The 22,641-nt window shown below is 41.4% G+C and overlaps 2 protein-coding genes and 1 pseudogene across 2 annotated transcripts; all 3 read right to left on the reverse strand.

The window, feature by feature from the left end:
• LOC119210835 (protocadherin beta-15-like) overlaps positions 1 to 22,641 on the reverse strand; it is a 204,715-nt pseudogene that overhangs the window by 28,905 nt on the left and 153,169 nt on the right.
• Positions 136 to 2,832, reverse strand: LOC134122451 (protocadherin gamma-C5-like). The gene has a single exon (XM_062560624.1). It carries the CDS (start codon positions 2,635 to 2,637, stop codon positions 151 to 153), a length of 2,487 nt encoding a protein of 828 aa, XP_062416608.1. The 5' UTR covers positions 2,638 to 2,832; the 3' UTR covers positions 136 to 150.
• Positions 713 to 6,313, reverse strand: LOC119210845 (protocadherin gamma-C5-like). Its single transcript, XM_037461324.2, has 2 exons — positions 3,613 to 6,313; positions 713 to 758 (listed from the first exon to the last, which is right to left on the reverse strand). Exons 1-2 carry the CDS (start codon positions 6,064 to 6,066, stop codon positions 750 to 752), a joined length of 2,463 nt encoding a protein of 820 aa, XP_037317221.2. The 5' UTR covers positions 6,067 to 6,313; the 3' UTR covers positions 713 to 749.

Here is a 22,641-nt window from a genome sequence, read left to right on the forward strand (position 1 = left end):
AAAAGTAAACCTTTACACATTAAATGCGACTGATGAATCAAGCTCCGCCTGCTGTCATTTTAATCTATGAAACAGAATATCAGACAGATAGCCCAATGTAATTCAAATTTGGAAATCAATGAATAATTCATAAAGCCTCCCAGAGGATATTCATTTTGAATCAATTATTATTTTTTTGCTCACCTGCTGGCTCTCAAAGGTCCAGGTGCTGTCGGGTAGAGACGCATCCAGAACACTGATCACCTCCTTAAAGTCAGTGGTGCTACTGGGTTTGATCATAGTGAAATCACTGTACTCGGACATTGGAGACATGCAGGACCTGAAGGACTGACTCTGAGACAACATGTCTCCTCCCAGGACCTCCACGTACTTTATTGGTCCATCAGTGTTGAGCTGAATCTGCAGGTTTCTGTTGGGGTTCTTGTAATCATCACAGTCAGTCCTTCCCGTGCAGCAACTACCGCTGCTTCTGCTGTTCCTCACGCATTTAACCGCTAAGATGAGAAAAGTCACCAGAGACAGCACGGACACCGAGGCCAGAGAGAGAATCAAATAAAGGGTGATTTTCCCAGTTTTCTTGCTGGGCTCGGGCAGTTTATGTCGGAGGTCTAATATGGGTTCATGTAGGCCGTCCTCAAGCAGGATGGACACCGTAGCGGTGGAGGACTGGACCGGTTCCCCGTCGTCCTTGATCTCTATAAGCAGCCTCTGGGAGGAGTCGTCCTGCTCGGACACGGCGCGTTTGGTCCTCACCTCCCCTGTGTACATATTGACATTAAACAGAGAGATGTCGGTGGCCTCCGCCAGTTTGTAGGAGATCCAGGCGTTGTGGCCCGAGTCCGCGTCCACGGCCGTCACCTTGGTAACCAGGTGACCCGCTTTAGCGGAGCGGGGCATCCTCTGATGAGAGAGGGAGCCCAGGGCAGCGGAGGAGGGGTAAATTACAGCGGGGGCGTTGTCGTTCTGGTCCAGGATAAAAACATGGACGGTGGCGTTGCTGCTGAGAGACGGAGAGCCCTGATCCTTTGCCTGAACCTGAACCTGGAGCACCTTCAGTTTCTCATAGTCAAAGGAGTGCATGCTGTAGATGCTGCCGTTATCTGAATTAATGTAAACATACGATGATACAGAAACGTCCTGCACTTTAGAGTCCAGTATAGAGTAAGATATTTTAGCATTTTCACCAAAGTCCACATCGGATGCTGATACTGAGTACAGGATAGAGCCTGGTACCCCATTCTCTTTTAAATACACATTATAGGAGGGCTGAGTGAATATAGGGGGGTTATCATTCACATCTGTGATGCTTACAGCTATCATTTTCTTGGTGGATAGAGGAGGAGAGCCTGAATCAGTGGCTGTTATCTCAATGTTATACTGTGAGAATCTCTCCCGGTCTAAAGAACCACTGGTAACCAACTCATAATTATTGGAAAACGATGGTTTCAGAGTAAAAAGTGACCGCTTTGGAAGTTGTAACGTCACTCTACCGTTATCACCGGAGTCAAGGTCTCGTGCACTGATCAAAGCCACTACTGTGCCACGTGGTGCATCCTCGCGTACAGGACTGGGTTCGGAAGTTAGCACAATTTCTGGAGCGTTATCATTTATATCTTCCACGTCCACCTGCACAGTGCAGTGACCCTCCATTTTAGGGGAGCCCTTGTCTTTTGCACTTATATCTATTCGATATGAGGATTGAGTTTCGTGGTCCAGCTGGTTTTTCAAAAATATATCTCCCGTTACCCCATCGATATAAAATAATGACAGCACTGCTGGTGTTGTGTGTACACCAAGTGAATACTCAATTTCTCCATTTGGACCCTCATCTATGTCTGTGGCCTTTGTTGTAACTAGAAACGAACCATTTGCACTGTTTTCTTGAACAGAGACTTTATAGATAGTATTTTCGAATAACGGCACATTGTCATTATTATCAAGCACATGAACAGTTATTTTTGATGTTCCGGACCTTACCGGACTTCCCCCGTCCGTAGCGGTAAGAACTAAATTGTGAGTGCCTTTTTTCTCTCGATCCAATGACTTATTCAGCACTAATTCTGGTATTTTACGTCCGTTTTCAATTTCCTTAACTTTTAAGGTGAAGCAATCATCTTTGCTTAATGTGTACGCCTTTAATCCGTTACTGCCAACATCGGGATCCTCCGCACTCTCCAAAGGAAAACGCACACCAACGACGGTGGATTCAGCTATTTCTATTATGTGATCGCTCTTGAGAAAACTAGGAGAATTGTCATTTACGTCTCTTATTTCCACTTCTATTCGATATAACTGTAGCGGGTTCTCTATTACAACCTGCAGAGGTAGTACGCAGCTGGTGCTTTGTCCACATAAAGTCTCTCTGTCTATCCTGTCATTCACCACCAGCTCGCCCTTCCCCGCCTCAACACTGAAGTACTGCTTACCAGCCTCGGAGGCAACACGCAGTTTACGGTCAAAAATGACTGATAGTCCCAAACCGAGATCTTTGGCTAGATGTCCTACCACAGAGCCTCGTTCCATCTCTTCTGGGATGCTGTAACGAGTCTGTGCGTCAATTGTACTCCACAAGAGAAATAAATGATTCCACCAAAGCGCCCACCATTTCCAGTCTCGGTATCCCATTGTCTTTGTCATCCCCGGTCTGTCACAATATGACGTTATTTCCTATTGAAATATTGTTCGGAATGAGGAGGTCAATGTGAAAATCCATCAACGATACACTTGCTGTAATCCAGAAAAATCCATTTTTTATGAAAGTAGATCGAGGATATTTTATTTAATCTAAGTGTTCAAACGCATCATCCTCTCGTCACGGGCTCAAGCGACGTACTGGCAATGCTGCGGACGGGTGGGGGAGGGAGTAGATCTCTTTGTACAACTACTCGTGCTATTGGTGCACACCATCCACCAAGCACCCAATCAAACAAAAAAAACAATCTGTTCAAGGAGCAGCAATTCAAATCAAAACGGAATTCAATTGCTTAATTGGGTTATGCCAATGGAAACTTTGATCCTGGACATTTTGTCTATCCTCGTTTTGAATTATAATATGTAAAACATTCTTTAAATAACAAAATATTGGAATTTCTACATAAAACGTTGATCTGTTTCCCAGGTGTCAAACATAAAATCCACCCTGAAATTCATGGAATTTAATTGAACAGTAGACGTTACGCACATGCTAATATTTTAATATAGTTGACAACGTATTGTGAATAGTTTCAAAATATTATATTTGTACTTTTTTGCATAGCCGTTTGAGTTAAATAATCCACGAAATAATGTAAATATCCGAAAAAGGGGATCTGGTGAAGCAATTATTATTTTATTTTTATTTAGTTTTATTCTGCGGCTGTTTCAGTGGATATAACGCTATTTAAATATAAAGTCCTAATGATCTGTTGCAGAAATGTATGAATATCATTGTCATTGTGAGAGCGCCTAAGATTCACGAACGAAATATATAAATATGAACCTGAGTGCGATGATAATTTAAATAATTGGTTAATTAAATAGAGCCTGCACTCAATGGAAAGTTTAAAAAAAGACACGTGAGAAAGTTGATTATTTCATAAAAGCATGTAGAATAATGTTTTACTCTTTGCTCACCTGCTGGCTCTCAAAGGTCCAGGTGCTGTCGGGCAGAGACGCATCCAGAACACTGATCACCTCCTTAAAGTCAGTGGTGCTACTGGGTTTGATCATAGTGAAATCACTGTACTCGGACATTGGAGACATGCAAGACCTGAAGGACTGACTCTGAGACAACATGTCTCCTCCCAGGACCTCCACGTACTTAATAGGTCCATCAGTGTTGAGCTGAATCTGCAGGTTTCTGTTGGGGTTCTTGTAATCATCACAGTCAGACCTTCCCGTGCAGCAACTACCGCTGCTTCTGCTGTTCCTCACGCATTTAACCGCTAAGATGAGAAAAGTCACCAGAGACAGCACGGACACTGAGGCCAGAGAGAGAATCAAATAAAGGGTGATTCTCCCAGTTTTCTGGCTGGGCTCGGGCAGTTTATGTCGGAGGTCTAATATAGGTTCATGTAAGCCGTCCTCCAGCAAGATGGACACCGTAGCGGTGGAGGACTGGACCGGTTCCCCGTCGTCCTTGATCTCTATAAGCAGCCTCTGGGAGGAGTCGTCCTGCTCGGACACGGCGCGTTTGGTCCTCACCTCCCCAGTGTACATATTGACATTGAACAGAGAGGCGTCGGTGGCCTCCGCCAGTTTGTAGGAGATCCAGGCGTTGTGGCCCGAGTCCGCGTCCACGGCCGTCACCTTGGTAACCAGGTGACCCGCTTTAGCGGAGCGGGGCATCCTCTGGTGAGAGAGGGAGCCCAGGGCAGCGGAGGAGGGGTAAATAACAGCGGGGGCGTTGTCGTTCTGGTCCAGGATAAAAACATGGACGGTGGCGTTGCTGCTGAGAGACGGAGAGCCCTGATCCTTTGCCTGAACCTGGACCTGGAGCACCTTCAGTTTCTCATAGTCAAAGGAGTGCATGCTGTAGATGCTGCCGTTATCTGAATTAATGTAAACATACGATGAGACAGAAACGTCCTGCACTTTAGAGTCCAGTATAGAGTAAGATATTTTGGCGTTTTCACCAAAGTCCACATCAGATGCTGATACAGAGTACAGGATAGAGCCTGGTACCCCATTCTCTTTTAAATACACATTATATGAGGGCTGGGTGAATATAGGGGGGTTATCATTCACATCAGTGATGCTGACATGTATCATTCTCTTACTGGATAGAGGAGGAGAGCCTGAATCAGTGGCTGTTATCTCAATATTATATTCCGAGATATTTTCTCTATTCAAAACACCACTTGTAACTACTGCGTAATTTTGAGAAAACGATGGCTTTAGTGCAAATGGGCATTTCTTTGGGAGCTGTAGTGTTACTTTTCCATTCAAACCGGAGTCAAGATCTCTGGCACTGAGCAACGCTACAACGGTGCCATTCGGCGAGTCTTCTCGCAGAGGCTTTGGATGAGAGGTGAGTATTATTTCTGGTGGGTTGTCGTTATCATCTAAAACGTCAACATGGACAGTACAATGCCCCTCCATCCTCGGACTGCCTTTATCCTTCGCACTGATGTCTAATTCATAATTTTGAGTTTTTTCGAAATTCAATTTTCCTTTAAGAAATATTGTCCCCGATATATGGTCAATATCAAAAACAGATAAAACCGTATCTAATGTGTGCGATGCAAATGAGTACTCTATCTCACCGTTTTGACCCTCGTCCACGTCTGTCGCTTTTGTTTGTACTATTAATGCACCCTCCACCGCATTTTCGCTAATTGATACTTTATACAACGCTTTCTCAAACACTGGAACGTTATCGTTATTGTCAAGGACTCTAATAGACAGCTGAGCGGTCCCTGATCTCACAGGGTTGGCTCCATCTAGAGCGGTCAACAAAAGGTTATGAACAGCCTTTTTTTCTCGATCTAAATTTTTAGCTAAAATCAATTCCGGGACTTTCCTTCCACCAGCAAGTTCTTTAACTCTAATATTAAAACATTCGTCTTTACTGAGAGTGTACGACTTCAATGAATTACTGCCAACATCCGGGTCTATGGCGCCTTCTAACGGAAAACGAACTCCTAAACCCATAGATTCCGCGACCTCTAATGTGATATAATTTGATGGAAATCTAGGGGCATTATCATTAATGTCTAGTATTTCTACCTCAACGCGAAACAGTTGTAACGGGTCATCAATGACAACCTGCAGAGGTAACACACAGCTGGCGCTTTGTCCACACAGAGTCTCTCTGTCTATTCTATCATTCACCACCAGCTCGCCTTTCCCCGCATCCACACTGAAATACTGCTTACCAGCCTCAGAAGAGACTCGCAGTTTACGATCAAAAATCTCCGACAGTCCCAAACCCAGATCTTTGGCTAGATTTCCTACCACAGAGCCCCGTTTCAGTTCTTCCGGAATGCTGTATCGAGTCTGTCCGTTTATTGTACTCCACAAGAGAAATAAATGATGCCACCAAAGCGCCTGCCATCTCCAGTCTCGGTATCCCATTGTCTTTGTCATCCTTGGTCCGCTACAACATATCAATTCCAATCGGCATGTTGTTCAAAATGAAGGTAAATCCATAACGGTAGGTCTTCTTTTAATACATGTCATGCCAGGATTACTGTGCATTGCTGTAAATTGAATTTTAAAAATAAAATATAATAAAATATTGGCTCATTGCTGCCTCTGTCCGTCTGCTCATTGCATTGAACGGTTTACAGCGCTGAGCCTACATGGGGGAAGGGACTAGATCCCTTTGTACAATTCTGAATACTATTGGTGCACAGCATCTTCTTCCACCATCCAATGAGAGAAAAACTAATCATCACTCTTAAAGCCACAGTACCTATTCTCGTTGTGCCTCATCACTTTAACGGATGGAATTTTTTTTTAGTGTAATACAACGCCACTAACTATAAATACAGAAAATGAATATAAGATCATTAGTAAATTACCAGTAGTAAAAAGAGAGTGGAAAAAAAATCTGAATAAAAGGATCAAACATCAGTTGTAAACTAGTTTATTCTCCGCAGGTCCAGGGTGTTTAAAAAAGGACATTAATCCTTGATTTTTGTGGATGATCAGACAACCCGTTCCCACACATATTCAGTGGCTCTAAGCACCCTTGTATTCAACTCCCAATCGCTGTCCACTATCATGGTCCTGGACCATTCAGAAATGTGTTTGTGTGACTATATTGACAATGTCCTAAACATAATTATTTTTTTTATAGATTATTCATACTTATTTTTTACAGTTTCTGTAGACTCTTCTATGACTATAACTATTAAACCAAACATGAGAATAATAGACGGATGGAGAGAGTGTATGAATATTGTACTATGCATCTCAGAGAAAAGGCATTTTTAATCAATTAATTTATTTTGCTCACCTGCTGGCTCTCAAAGGTCCAGGTGCTGTCCGGTAGAGACGCATCCAGAACACTGATCACCTCGTTAAAGTCAGTGGTGCTACTGGGTTTGATCATAGTGAAATCACTGTACTCGGACATTGGAGACATGCAGGACCTGAAGGACTGACTCTGAGACAACATGTCTCCTCCCAGGACCTCCACGTACTTAATAGGTCCATCAGTGTTGAGCTGAATCTGCAGGTTTCTGTTGGGGTTCTTGTAATCATCACAGTCAGTCCTTCCCGTGCAGCAACTACCGCTGCTTCTGCTGTTCCTCACGCATTTAACCGCTAAGATGAGAAAAGTCACCAGAGACAGCACGGACACCGAGGCCAGAGAGAGAATCAAATAAAGGGTGATTCTCCCAGTTTTCTTGCTGGGCTCGGGCAGTTTATGTCGGAGGTCTAATATGGGTTCATGTAGGCCGTCCTCCAGCAGGATGGACACCGTAGCGGTGGAGGACTGGACCGGTTCCCCGTCGTCCTTGATCTCTATAAGCAGCCTCTGGGAGGAGTCGTCCTGCTCGGACACGGCGCGTTTGGTCCTCACCTCCCCTGTGTACATATTGACATTGAACAAAGAGGCGTCGGTGGCCTCCGCCAGTTTGTAGGAGATCCAGGCGTTGTGGCCCGAGTCCGCGTCCACGGCCGTCACCTTGGTAACCAGGTGACCCGCTTTAGCGGAGCGGGGCATCCTCTGGTGAGAGAGGGAGCCCAGGGCAGCGGAGGAGGGGTAAATAACAGCGGGGGCGTTGTCGTTCTGGTCCAGGATAAAAACATGGACGGTGGCGTTGCTGCTGAGAGACGGAGAGCCCTGATCCTTTGCCTGAACCTGAACCTGGAGCACCTTCAGTTTCTCATAGTCAAAGGAGTGCATGCTGTAGATGCTGCCGTTATCTGAATTAATGTAAACATACGATGATACAGAAAATCCCTGCACTTTAGAGTCCAATATAGAGTAAGAGATCTTAGAGTTTTCACCCAAATCAGTATCAGCTGCGGACACTGAGCACAACACATTTCCAGGAGCGTGATTCTCTTTTACATAAACTATATACGAGTGTTGGGAGAAAACTGGGCGGTTGTCATTTACATCTAACAATTTAACAAGTATTATTTTATCACTCGACAATGGGGGCTTTCCAGAATCAGTTGCACGTATCCTAACACTATATTGGCCGTTTTCTTCACGGTCGAGCGGCCCTGTCGTCACTAATGAGTAGTGATTAGAGACTGAACGGTTTAACTTGAAGAGGGATTTGGAAGACACGCTTAATGTAATCTTACCGTTGTCCCCCGAATCTGGGTCTCTTGCACTCAACAGTGCAATAACTGTTCCAATTGCGGAGTCTTCTGGAACAGGTGTTGTCAAAGACGTCACAACTATTTCCGGAATATTGTCGTTAATGTCCGCTATTTTAATTTCTACGCCACAGTGCCCATCCATTTTGGGGTTTCCTTTGTCTCTAGCAGTTATGTCAAATCTATGTACAGGGGTAATTTCATGGTCTAAAATTCCTTTGACAGTAATAGCTCCAGTAGAATGTTCAATGTCAAATAATGACAAAATCAGATCCGCAGTTTGCTCTGCGAAGTAGTATTCGATTTCTCCATTTAGTCCATCGTCTGCATCTGCTGCCTTAACGTGCAATATTTCACTCCCAAGTCTTGCATTTTCACTGATATTAGCTTCATATACCTGCTTTTCAAATTGCGGTGCATTATCATTGTTGTCTAGAACTATAACTATAATTGCACATGTCCCCGAGCGCACCGGATCTCCACCATCCACCGCTGTGATGATGAGATTGTGTACCGGCAGGGTTTCTCGATCAAGAGGCTTTTCAAGCACAAGTTCTGGGATTTTGCTACCATCCTTGTGGGTTTTAACAGTCAATTTAAAATGATCATTTTTGCTTATAAGATAAGACCGTACAGAATTAGAGCCCACATCGGGATCCTGTGCACTTTCTAAAGGAAACCGCGCGCCCGGAATGACCAGTTCGGCGATTTGCAATACTTTCTCTTTAGTGTGAAAACTAGGAGAATTGTCGTTGGTATCTTGGATGTCAATTTCGACCCGATGCAGCTGTAGAGGGTTATCTATGACTAGTTCCAAAGGCAACAAACATGACGGTCTTTGTCCACACAGATCTTCCCTGTCTATCCTATCAATCACCACTAGTTCTCCCTTCCCCGAGTCCACACTAAAATACTGCTTACCAGCTTCCGAGGTGATCCGCAATTTACGTCGGTACAGTTCAGATACAACCAACCCCATATCTCTGGCTAGATTTCCAACCACTGAGCCCTGTTTCAGTTCCTCCGGGAGACTGTAGCGAGTCTGTCCGTCTATTGTAGTCCACAAGAGAAAGAAATGATGCCACCACAAAAACACCTGCCATGCAGGCAATTTGTTCCTCCTTATTCCTCGTTCCATATCTTCTCACCCAAATTCCAATTTCTGAACTGATTAAGTGTGAAATGTCTATAATCCGATGTAAATGACTCCACAGAGACAGTCATGCTTTGTTTCTGCACATGCATTCCTCCTGTCCTGTGCAGACATTGCAAAGGCTACGACGCTGACGCTACTCGATGAGAGGGAGTAGATCTCTTAGTACAGCTCTGAATTTCATTGGTCGACAGAGAATACCTATTTTCACCAATGGTAGCATCATAAAGCGCATATCGAAGTGACGTAAAAATATAATTCATAGAAAGACGATCATGGTTATTATGATATAAAATATAATTTGACTAATAACCCCCAAATAACACTCGAGACTATTAATATGACTATGAAATAGAATATGATTTTTTTCTAAATGCTGTCGATAATAGACAGATATATATAGAATTCAATAAATTATTTAATGCCCAATGCTTCTTATTACTTGTAAAATTCTTTGTTTCGAACCAACATTTGTCATCTTGTCTGTAAGTAACTGCATGCATGAACATGCCTTTGTGGCTGACAAGGCTCTTCGTTGCCTTCCTGCGGCCAGAGAAAGCAAATGCAGTCCGTACACGTCAGTGCGTCTTCCCAGCTCCCCACAAGCCTCAGATTAATAATACGATCAGCAGCCAACGTAAAAGACCCGTATGAAAAGAGAGGAGGTGGTGCCCCCACCCCTCTCTCTCCATTTTATGGACCTACTTAGATAATTTATAGATGTTTAGTTTAGTCCCCACTTAACAATGAAATCATTCTTTAAACAATGAACTAGGATCATGAAAATATCACAAGCTTTAAAAGCAGCCAAAAAAATAACAACGTTCAAAACCCATGAAATGAATGGTGCTAATGCTAAAATAATCCGTAACATCATTTGTAAATTTATATGAATAATACACAGCCATAAATACATATGTGTAATACTCCTCCGTTCTAAATGGAGGTGGGAAACAGAGGGAGATGAGGAGAGGCAGTGTGAGAAGCAGCGAGAGGGAGGGGGAGAGCGCCTCAGCTGATTTCAGCACCACACGTGTGGACAGCGCCACACAGGCGGCCAACGCCTGCTGCTGCATGCTGCTGCAAAGGCAGACAGCCTCGCAGGACCCCCGATGAAAGTGTTCAGCATTGAGGAATATAAACGGGAACTGATCGCCCAAAGGACAAAAATAAGCAAATTCATATCACTGGGAAGGAAAGCAACTATGGCATTTTTTTCATGGCAAGTTTGTATTTAAAATACATTATTGTTTTTGCTTTTACTAGCAAAGCAACATTTGATAGCATATATATATATATATATATATATATATATATATATATATATATATATATATATATAGCATGTCCGCTTTGAATATATTTAACCCATTATTTTATAATAAACCGTGGTACATTAGAGCAGACCTTCATTTTAATCACACTTTGTTGAACTTGTTTAGCCTGTAATTATATGTGTTCACTGCCAGCAGGTGATCTAAAGTAGAAAGTGCTCAAGTTTCATGAACTAAAACGATTCCCTCGATCTATTGGTGCATTTCTTTTCCATATCTACTTGTCCTGTTTGGGCACAAGCTCGTCCCAGCATGCACAAGACAGGAGGCATGTTACACACTGTGCAGGTCATCAGGCTATGACATTGCCAGCAGAGACAAAATAAGCCCATTAACACCCACATAGAGAGAAAACACTCGCACACTAATAAAAAAAATTCAAAACAAGCGAGCCAGGGCATTTGAACTTGTGTGGCAGTGTGAAAAGTGCCACCGCATCAGTCATTGTTCAACTTGAACAGTTTAATTGAACAGCAGAATTGTATCACCCAAACATCAGATTCAATGACACTGACACAAGCAATATTAAACAAAACACTGATTTGTTACGGTAAGTCTGTTGGTTGGTTTTAGTTAAACCAGTTGTATATTTTTTGATCTGTAGTGTTGGTCATCACTATAAAATACATTTATATTTATATTTGTTTTTCTACCTCAATAACACATGAACTCATTTCCAGTTGTTTAGGCAACATGGTGAAAAGGTATATCATTTAATACAACAGTCTTGAATATTAGGAAGATTCTAATGTTCAGTTTTATGAGAGGTGTTGATTGAAATATAGGTCACTTTAGCGGCTGCAATCTGTGATGCTTTGGAATTAAGTTAGTCTTTTTGTTATAGTCCACCCTATTTATTTGAATGGGGCTACGATAAATAGCAGAAACAACCCATCCTCCATGATGATCATACAGTTTAACCAAAAGCTCTTCATAACAGTTTCAAACAAAATCTTATAATATAACTTTGTTGTCAAGATATATTGTGGAACAGGCAAGTGAGGGTGTGAAGAATGCCTTACAATATACTTCGATCCTAAACACCAGCATACCACAATACATCTCCTTTCTTTTCTTTAATTGATTTCCACACAATTTCCACTGATGGATTCGCTTATGACGTCCTCTTAACATGTCAGGTTTTTATTACGTTGTGTGCATATTTGCACATATTTGTCTTTCATTATGATTGAATATAGTGGATGGTGTATCAAAACAGAAAAACCCAGGGTAAAATCCAAAATAGAGAGCAGCACATTACAATCACTGCAACCTCCTTTCAAGCACAAGATACTTTACCAGCTGGGTTCCTCTGCTAATACTTTCCTCAAACTACTTAAGCCTGTTGGTTAGGAGAGCTGTTCAATTAGTCAACTAGTGTAAAGCGCTTTGGCACCTTGTAAAACAGTACAAAGCCAAAATACTGATTGAAAATCGAGTAAAGTTGAACATGTCATTCACTAAAGGTACAACAGTATAGATTGCAACATGGGTTTAGGATGAGGACAACCCAGTAAGAAAACAACACAAAATATTTTGTGTGAAAAGATACAGTGAAAAGATATGTTTCTTGAGAATAACCCGATTAACCTTAATTAAAGTCAATGAAAAAAAATATATATATATATATTTTTTTTTTTAACTCTGTAACTGCATGTTTGATGTTCAGTGTATAGATGATCAGCGCTATTTGTGGGATCATGAACGCTTGAAACCCTTTGTGTTTGATGGCTGTGAAGAAACAATATGAAAAATATATCTTACCTTATTTGGTGATTAAACAACAGTCGGGAGGGAGACAGGCACAACACAAGGCAACAAGAGGCACACATGAAAGAGAAAAACAAGAGACAAAGGATATCAGTTAGACTGGAAGTCAGCATATACATTCTGGCTTTGGGAAGCAACCAACATACTTACCACGTATCTCACAACAAATGCGTGTTGTGATTCATAAAGTATTGATTGATTAATAAATTATCGCTTATGATTTCTCACAAAAACACTACTCTGTATGTTTGTGTGTGTGTGTGTGTGTGCACATTAACTATATAATGTTTAAAAATGTCAACATTGATGTTTTGCAAATATTTAAATAATAAACTGTGGCTTATCTTTCAACAAAAAGTATTATACAAAATAATGATACATTTATTAGACATATCATGATAAGGCTGTGAGAATTTGAGATATTTGTTTTAAGAAAAGTGAACAGGGATTTGTATATAATCTGTATGTAAAGAATGAACCAAGCTGGGTGTAGAAGATCAAACTCACTTAGGATAAACATTGCAATGACAGAGAGATTGACAGAGAGAGAGAGAGAATAGTGAGAGAGTGAGAGAGAGAGAGAATAGATCTATAAATAAACGTTGTTTCAGCATTGCTGTCGTTGTGTGTGGGAGAATGATAAATATTAGTTGCCTCACCTAAAATATATTCCGTCATTCTTTCTGAATCAAATTCAACATCAATGGCTGAATACTCTATATGATAGATCATGCTACACTATAGAAAGTTGGTATATAAAACCAGCTTGCCCTTCAAGAGAAGCATTAACATCCTTTGATCCAGTAAAACAATAAAACAACCACCAATGTGTGAATGTGAATGTGAGATGCACAAAACCACTACCCCAAAAGCAACAGCAGGGGGCCTCAAGGCGATGCCCTGAGATGAATCCATGCCTTATTAATGAGATGAGATTCTTTGCTCTGTAACCCTGTACTTATCTCAGCTGATGTGTGTGTGTGTGTGTGTGTGTGATTGCCTTTGTGAGAGCACATATAAGCTTCTTACAAAAAGCAAACCTGCTACTGTTGTTTTTACTTTGACTGGTGTACTGTAACTTAAATAATACTAATAGTCCTATTGTCAGGAGCACATTATACACAGTAATAACACAATGTTGGCCAAAAAAACACATCCAACCCAAACAAACAGGTCAACGTGAAAGAAATGAATGACACAAAATAAGCTTTCGTTATTTTCATTTAAAAGCAAAGAATTCAACAAGAAAATGGGTATTTTAAGCCAATATATTAATCAATATACATGGGGGCTTTTCAAACAGAAGAAGGCAAAACTAACAAGGAAGCATCCATCAGAACAAATATCCAGAGCAGCCATGTTGATCCTCTTCCCCTCCCCTTTCTTTATCATTCCTCAACCCAAGTCTGAGGATGCTGCACCTATTTGGCCAATACAGGGGTGTCTTGTGTCCTCCAACCATCAACACATGCTGTGAGCCATCCCGGCTTCAAGGCTGTATCTGCTGCTGATCCCCTGTGGCTTAATGGAAAATGGTACAACCCTGCCAGTGAGTCAGCTTGTTGCTATGGCAACACATCCCACCTCCTTTCCTTGCATCCCACCCTGCTTCCTGTGAGTTGGCCATGGTGGCAAAAAAAGAGCTACAGAAATAAACAAAGACAGTAAAGAAGACAGAGGAAGAAAGAGAAATGATGATTTCACAGACATTTGTACATTGATGATATGTTTGAAAAAAACATGTGTTTGTGTACTTAAAAATGCCTCAGGATGAATGCCTGATAAGTGATACGTAGGACGTATTTGCTCTTGTCATGAACATGGCGACCTACACGAGGATGAAATGACATTGTTCGGTGTATACTTTCTATTTATAGACAGGACAAAATGTCCAATACTGAGCAATCTTCCTCTCCCTTTCTCTCTGTCTCTGCAGCAAAGTGGTGCAGCTGGAGAGGGGGAGGGGAGGGATGCAGTAAATGAGACCAGGAGGAAAAAGGGAGACTGTGTGAAACCAAGAATGTGACTGCTGTATGCTGGCTAACCAGTTTTAGCTACAATTTCACACATATACTATAGATAACTATAGTGACTGATTGAATGTGAGCTTGCAAAGCAAATCTTTTTATAAATGGTCACAACATAAGTATAAAGTAAATAATCCATGTTAAATGTGGTAGTCTCGTGATACAATACTATAATGATCATATATGTGTATACTTTATACAAATTCTATATATATATATACCGTTATTACGGTTGACGTTTGACCTTTCATAAGATATTGTGGCTTTGAAGTCTTTCTGTGCTTGAAACAACTTTGCCAATGCGCTATATTGAATAATTCTAAACCCTATGTAATCCTTCCCAGGGAATCAACCTGTGCAGAACTTCACAATTCAACCACCGAGACACCAAAACAAAATTCAACAAGTATGCATGATCTCAAAACACACACGTCGGTGTTGAACACCTTCATGCAATGAGAGGTGCACTTAATTAAAGTATGCCTGTACACCATTTTGTTGTAAATAAACTGAGCACAAATCTTTCTTTGTCCTCCTATTAATCTGATGCACCAGAGGAACAAAGAACAATTCATTTCTGCACCGTACTTAGTTTGCATTACATTTACATTTGCCATCTGAATGTTTGATCAAATAATGTATTAATATCTTGTTCTCCATCTGCAGGGTCCAGTCCAGTTCCAGTTCATATATAGCCTTTTTTTTTATCAAGGAGCATAACAGCAGTCCCAGAGAGCATCGGTCATCACATGGAGCATTGAACATTTGTTTTCTTATTGATATTATCAACTGATATTTAAGTCATTATATTAACGTGTATGTCTGCTCTGTAGGAATTAAGTTATGCCCTAAGGTCCCTGTTATCTGGGAAATCTTGTAAAACAAAATAAAGGGTAGTAGTACAAACTTTAACCACATCCTTACACACACAAAGAGTTCACAGTGTGTAGACAAGCCCCAACGGCGTACACAAGGGAAACACAGCTGCTCACCAGACAGCTTGGATAGGAAGGCAGGGCACTTAAACAAGAGCGAGGTCCTTAAACCAGGAGCTTCTGTACATGGTTATAGTTTTGTGGTCAGTAACAGGTTCAACAACATATGAATGATAACAGCTTCAATGTAGTTGTTTTAACAAAAGAAAGACGAAAATAACAACACATCAAGTTAAAAAACAGATTGAAAAATTTAGCAGCATGAAAATATAAGCTTTGATATCTGGACACTGGCCAAAATAATTCATGGTAGGTGAAAAAAATAGATTTAAAAGGTTTGAACACAGTTGAAACAGGAAAAGCAGACACAGATATAGGCCGACAATGATGACAGACTGCTTCCAGCAGATATAAGAGTTAAGACAATTAACCTACATTGCTGCCTGGCACACATAAGCCTTCAATTTGCTTTCCTTTATTTCTAGATCTCTCTCTATGTGTTTCGTTCTCTCTCTCTTTCAAGTCCTTAATATTTTGTCAAGAAACATCTCAGTAAATCTACCTTTTTCAGACATAACACTTTGCTCAGCTCTCTATCTAAACACACACAGAGGGGTTGCGGATCAAAATGGCTGCCGTGCTTCACTAACACAAATGCTGCACAGGAATGGTGGAGACTGTGCCGGTTACCACGTGCCTCTACCCCTCCCCCACTGCCTCTCTCTGCCTCTCCATCACAACACTTTTCTCCCTTGTGCTCAATCTTCGAAGCACCAGTTGTGACAATTCCCTCTTTTCTAAAACCAAATTTTATTATTATTAAGACTTAATCTATATCATTGTGTGAATATTTGCATAGTGGTTTGCATGGCCTCTCTTTCTTATAGTTGGCATACATATATCCCTGCTCGCGGAGCCTTGCCCAGGGCTGCACCGTGTTATGAGGAGAATTAGGTCACTGTAAAAGTAGTGCACGTGGCTGTGTGTTTCTATGCAGAATAATATCTGTGGCAGTACTCTGAGGGTTCTCACAAAAACAGAACTCTATGTCTGTTACAGTTGAAAGGGAACATAGGTAAAAAAAAATGTATTTGTAGTTCGTTTATCTGCATATGACAGCATTTTACGGCCGCTGATTATAATTCACAGAACTATATATGATAAACTGACCAAAATAAATATCATTGAGCTGAAAATACATCATGAAGCAATAGCAACTAGTAACAACAGGTGAATACACATAGATAGATACAGATGATTCCTTTGTTTAAGTATTTGCAGGATTTGGAACAGTTACACCAAAGAGCAAAAATAGGGGGAAAAACAAAGTTTTAGGAATACTCCTTGTTTTAATGAGCACCTTTAATATTGAAATTGATTTGGATGCTAAATTCTGTCAGAAAAAGGGCACGAAAGGTGAAAAAATAAAATGTGTAATGTTTATTCTTCTCAATACAAGTAATAATAATGATTTTTATGCTATCTGAAATCTCTTATGATTATTTACTATAATGGTGATTATTATGTGTAATCCAACAACAACAATATTTAATAGGTTAATAGTTGACATTACATTTGGCAAAATGTTAACTTTTTTCTAAAAACGGAATGGACTTTTCAGGAATTTACAAAGTGCAGCAGAGCTATCCAAATAGTGAACTGAACAGGTAAAAAAGGAAAAACAGGTTAACTAAGGAAGTGGCTGAGCTCTCTGTTTCATGCAACCGAACTGTCCTGGTTGCACGATTGTCAACACTCCAAAATATCGTCAGACATCAGGCTATAAAAATTAGTCAATGATGAGTTGGTTTTGAAAGGCATATCTTTGTTAATAAAACATGTAACTTGTCCATTTCTCTCTGAGTCCACATCTTTGATATTTAGCATTGCTTTAACAGTACCTGGAGCTGAATCCTCTGCTATAGGATTACAGAGGGAAATTATGCTTATTATAGGGGCATTGTTATTAATGTCGGTCACCTCAATCAGCACCCTGCTTGTGTCTATCAGTCCTCTTGTGTCCATAGCTTCAATGTTAATTGTCGTTTGCATCCAATACAACAACATTTATTTTAACAAAACTCAATTTTTCAGGATTTCCGGCATCAATCAAACATAATTCATGTTCTTCTTTTTTGGCTGTCAAGTGAAGTTTACAGTACCATTTCAATATATTTTGTGCCATCAGGCAGTGAGACAACATTTCATTTGAAATGATCTGTTGGGTTCAGCTTGTGTGTTTGAACGGTGTTGTGTGCTACATCTGGATCTTTGGAACACATGTGATTGGCGAGCCCCTGGAGATGCAGATTCAATAACCTGGAAACTATAGTCCTTTTTTTGAGAGAAACTGAGCATTATCATTAATATCTGTAACCTCTGCATCAATTCGATGCAACTCAATAGGAGGATGATTTGAAAATGAAGAGAGCAGAGAGACACTTGCACAGTTCTTCTCTGTCTATTCCCTTCCCTTTTACGTATTAAGACTAATGTACTCACTGCCATCCTCTGTAAATATCGTAGCTTTGCCAGATTTCCTGCGTTGAACATCTAAGCCGTGGTCCTGGATGATATTTCCAACAACAGACCATGTTGTCATCTCCTTGGGTACAGAATAACGGACCTGCCCCAAAGCCATGTCTGCCAGACGAATGCATTAAAACAGTTGCCACCATCACACAACCTAGAACACCAATCATGAACAGAGCCTTCGTAAAATCTGTGTAGGAATACAAAACCACTGAATAAAGTCCAACCAAATGATCATATGCGCACTAGTGAGGGGCCGTCTTTGTCAGCCAAGTCACGATTGCAATAAAGCCCTGAAATACATCCAGCTGACGAGGGAGTATTTCACTCAGAAATTAAACCAAACTTCCCTTAAACTAACCAAAAGCGGCACATGGGAACTTTGAAACAAAACTGCACCTAAAACAGTATGGATTATATACAGTACAACATATGCAGTAGAACAAAAATATAGATCAATAGATAGATGGATGAATAGATTGATGAATATAAAAACGAATACATACTCACAAATAGATTAATATATGCATAGACTGTCAGTTTGCCAAATGCTGTGTCTCTGGCAATGTTACCGGACACTATGGTCTTGGTTTGCTTCTACTAGAATTTCTAACCTCAAGAGGAGAGTCTGGTTCATCCAGGATGTTCTTCTCACTCTGTATCCGCTGCATCGTTCCTGTAGAACTGGGGTCCATTATCAGCACGTTCTGACTGCCGACTGTGCCGAACTTACAGTCACTCTTTCTGGAGTCATTCGTCCTGCACACCTCGTAGTTGTACACGTGTTGGAGAGTCCCTGTCCCCAAAGTGTCTGAGTAACGTGGTGGATAATACGGAATCACAGGGAGATTGGAGTGATACAGGACGCGAGACTGCCTCCATCTGTAGATCTTCACTGATATAATAACCACTAAACACGTGATGAAGAGGAAGGAAACTACAGCCAAAGCCAACACTAAGTAGAAGGTCAGGTTGTCATTGTACTCCTTGTCTTGTGTATAGTCAGTGAACTCAGACAGCACTTCCGGGAAGCTGTCCGCCACCGCCACGTTAACAATGACTGTAGCTGAACGAGAGGGCTGCCCGTTGTCCTCCACGATCACAGTCAGTCTTTGTTTCACTGCATCTTTATCAGTAACTCCGCGGATAGTTCTTATTTCTCCATTCTGTAAGCCCACTTCAAACAGCGCCCTGTCTGTGGCTTTCTGCAGTTTGTAGGAGAGCCAGGCATTCTGTCCAGAGTCCACATCAACAGCCACCACTTTAGTGACCAGATAGCCCACATCTGCTGAACGAGGAACCATCTCAGCCACCAGAGAGCCTCCAGTCTGGACTGGGTACAGAACCTGAGGAGGGTTGTCGTTCTGGTCCTGGATCAGCACTTTCACAGTCACGTTGCTACTGAGTGGAGGGGAGCCTCCATCTTGCGCTTTGACGCAGAATTGGAAATCTTTGATCTGCTCGTAGTCAAAAGAGCGCACTGCGTGGATGACTCCACTTTCAGCACTAACGGACACATACGAGGAGACTGGCACTCCGTTAACAGAGGAGTCCTCCAGTATGTAAGAAACACGCGCGTTCTGGTTCCAGTCAGCATCTCTGGCTTTCACTGTGAATATAGAGAGACCCGGTGTGTTGTTCTCTATAATATAGGCCTCATATGAGCTCCTATCAAATACAGGCGCATTATCATTAACATCAGAGATCTGTAAGGTGAGAGTGACGCTGCTGGAGAGGGAGGGGACTCCTTCATCGGAGCAGGTCACAGTTATATTATACTCAGAGGATCTTTCTCTGTCTAATTCGTCATCAGTTACTAAACTATAGAAGTTATTTGAAGTCAATTTTAAAACAAAAGGAATATTCTCATTTATAAAACATTGAACTTTGCCATTTTCTCCTGCGTCTGGGTCTTGGATGTTAATCATTGTAACGACTGTGTTGGGGTTAGCACTCTCTGATATAGTAGCTGATTTAGACATTATTTTAATCACTGGTTCATTGTCATTTATATCAATTACATCAACAACCACTTTACAAGAATCAGTTAACCCTCCATTATCCATTGCAAGTAAATTGATCTGAAAATTTCGTTTTTTTTCATAATCTAATTGTCCAGTCAAACTAACTTCCCCACTGTCCTCGTTTACTTCAAACATGTGCCCAACGTCATCCAAAGTGTTTGTGATTGAGTATGTTACTTTGCCATTTAATTTACTATCAGCATCTGAAGCACTAACAGTGGTTACGATCGTGCCCTTTGCAGCATTTTCAGCCACACTGCCTTTATATATGGGCTGTGTAAAAACAGGTGCATTGTCATTGGCATCTAAAACTGTGATGAGGATCTGCATTGTTCCCGACATCTGTGGTTCTCCTCCATCTATAGCCGTCAACATCAGAGAAATGAACGCGTTTTTCTCTCTATCCAGAGGTTTTTGTAAGACCATTTCAACGTTCTTTGTACCATCGGCTTGGTTCTGCAATTTAAGTAAAAAATGATCACTTGGTTTGAGAACATAGCTATGGAGACTATTTATACCTACATCCAAATCAACTGCTCTTTCTAAAAAAAATTTTGTCCCGACAACAGCGGATTCACTAATTATGAATTTCATTTCGTTCTTTTTAAAGGTTGGTGCATGGTCGTTTATATCTGTAATTTCAACAGATACGCTGTAAAATTCCATAGGATTATCCAACACGATCTGAAAATGCACGGCACATGGGGTCGTGTCACCGCACAACGCCTCTCTGTCTATTTTATCTTTGATAAGGAGGACTCCTCTTTCGCGATTCAACTCGATGTATTCTCCGCCATCACCAGAATAAACACGAGCGTTACCCAACCTCAGTCGTTTAACGTCCAAACCTAAATCCTGAGCTATATTACCAACTAAAGAGCCTTTCGCCATTTCCTCCGGAATAGAGTAGCTGACCTGGCTATATACTGAACTAAAATAGAGGATCGAGATAAACAACAGTACTTGCCGGCTCATTGTTTAAAATAATCTGGGCGAGATGAATCAGCGACCTTGAAATATCCGTCAGAAAAAAAAAAGTCATTCAAATAAAAACAAGAAACAAAAACGATGCGAAAATTTAAAGGAAAAACACGAACACTGTGTCTTGCAGTGCATAGATCCCTCAATACAAGACAATGCGATCTGCGCCGGAGCCCTTTCTCTAATACATCGAAATAAAGAGGCGGTACTGCTGTAAATATACGTTGACTTCAACAGACTAGGCAACAGCGGCCCATCGAGTTTAGAAAGTCAAACTGCAAAACCTGTTTAATGAGTAGGAATAGGGGGAAAATGTATCAAATTTGGAATAAAATTGCTTTTATAGTTCCACAAGAATAAAAGTTAGTCGACTTGAAATACAATCTAAAATATGGTAAAGTATTTTAAAATATGAAAAGTACACGGTGGCCCTTTTCTATAACAAAAAAGAACACATCGCATATTTGGGAAAAAAACATGTTGCTCTCCATGGTGCTGGAGAATAGACACCAAATATATTTTTAAAAATGCAAGAAGATCAAAACATTGACAATAAGTTAAGAAGTCCAGATTTCATGAATCACCGTTCTAACCTCTAGAGGAGAGTCTGGTTCATCCAGGATGTTCTTCTCACTTTGTATCCGCTGCATCGTTCCTGTAGAACTGCGGTCCATTATCAGCACGTTCTGACTACCGACTGTGCCGAACTTACAGTCACTCTTTCTGGAGTCATTCGTCCTGCACACCTCGTAGTTGTACACGTGTTGGAGAGTCCCTGTCCCCAAAGTGTCTGAGTAACGTGGTGGATAATACGGAATCACAGGGAGATTGGAGTGATACAGGACGCGAGACTGCCTCCATCTGTAGATCTTCACTGATATAATAACCACTAAACACGTGATGAAGAGGAAGGAAACTACAGCCAAAGCCAACACTAAGTAGAATGTCAGGTTGTCATTGTACTCCTTGTCTTGTGTATAGTCAGTGAACTCAGACAGCACTTCCGGGAAGCTGTCCGCCACCGCCACGTTAACAATGACTGTAGCTGAACGAGAGGGCTGCCCGTTGTCCTCCACGATCACAGTCAGTCTTTGTTTCACTGCATCTTTATCAGTAACTCCGCGGATAGTTCTTATTTCTCCATTCTGTAAGCCCACTTCAAACAGCGCCCTGTCTGTGGCTTTCTGCAGTTTGTAGGAGAGCCAGGCATTCTGTCCAGAGTCCACATCAACAGCCACCACTTTAGTGACCAGATAGCCCACATCTGCTGAACGAGGAACCATCTCAGCCACCAGAGAGCCTCCAGTCTGGACCGGGTACAGAACCTGAGGAGGGTTGTCGTTCTGGTCCTGGATTAGCGCTTTCACAGTCACGTTGCTACTGAGTGGAGGGGAGCCTCCATCTTGCGCTTTGACGCGGAATTGGAAATCTTTGATCTGCTCGTAGTCAAAAGAGCGCACTGCGTGGATGACTCCACTTTCAGCACTAACGGACACATACGAGGAGACTGGCACTCCGTTAACAGAGGAGTCCTCCAGTATGTAAGAAACACGCGCGTTCTGGTTCCAGTCAGCGTCTCTGGCTTTCACCGTGAATATAGAGAGACCCGGTGTGTTGTTTTCT

The sequence above is a fragment of the Pungitius pungitius genome, chromosome 2, assembly GCF_949316345.1.
Source record: "Pungitius pungitius chromosome 2, fPunPun2.1, whole genome shotgun sequence".
NCBI classification, from domain to species: domain Eukaryota; kingdom Metazoa; phylum Chordata; class Actinopteri; order Perciformes; family Gasterosteidae; genus Pungitius; species Pungitius pungitius.

Bases quoted from the DNA above. Each gene is read 5' to 3' on its own strand.
- LOC134122451 (XM_062560624.1), bottom strand. From the start codon at position 2,637: ATGACAAAGACAATGGGATACCGAGACTGGAAATGGTGGGCGCTTTGG.
- LOC119210845 (XM_037461324.2), bottom strand. From the start codon at position 6,066: ATGACAAAGACAATGGGATACCGAGACTGGAGATGGCAGGCGCTTTGG.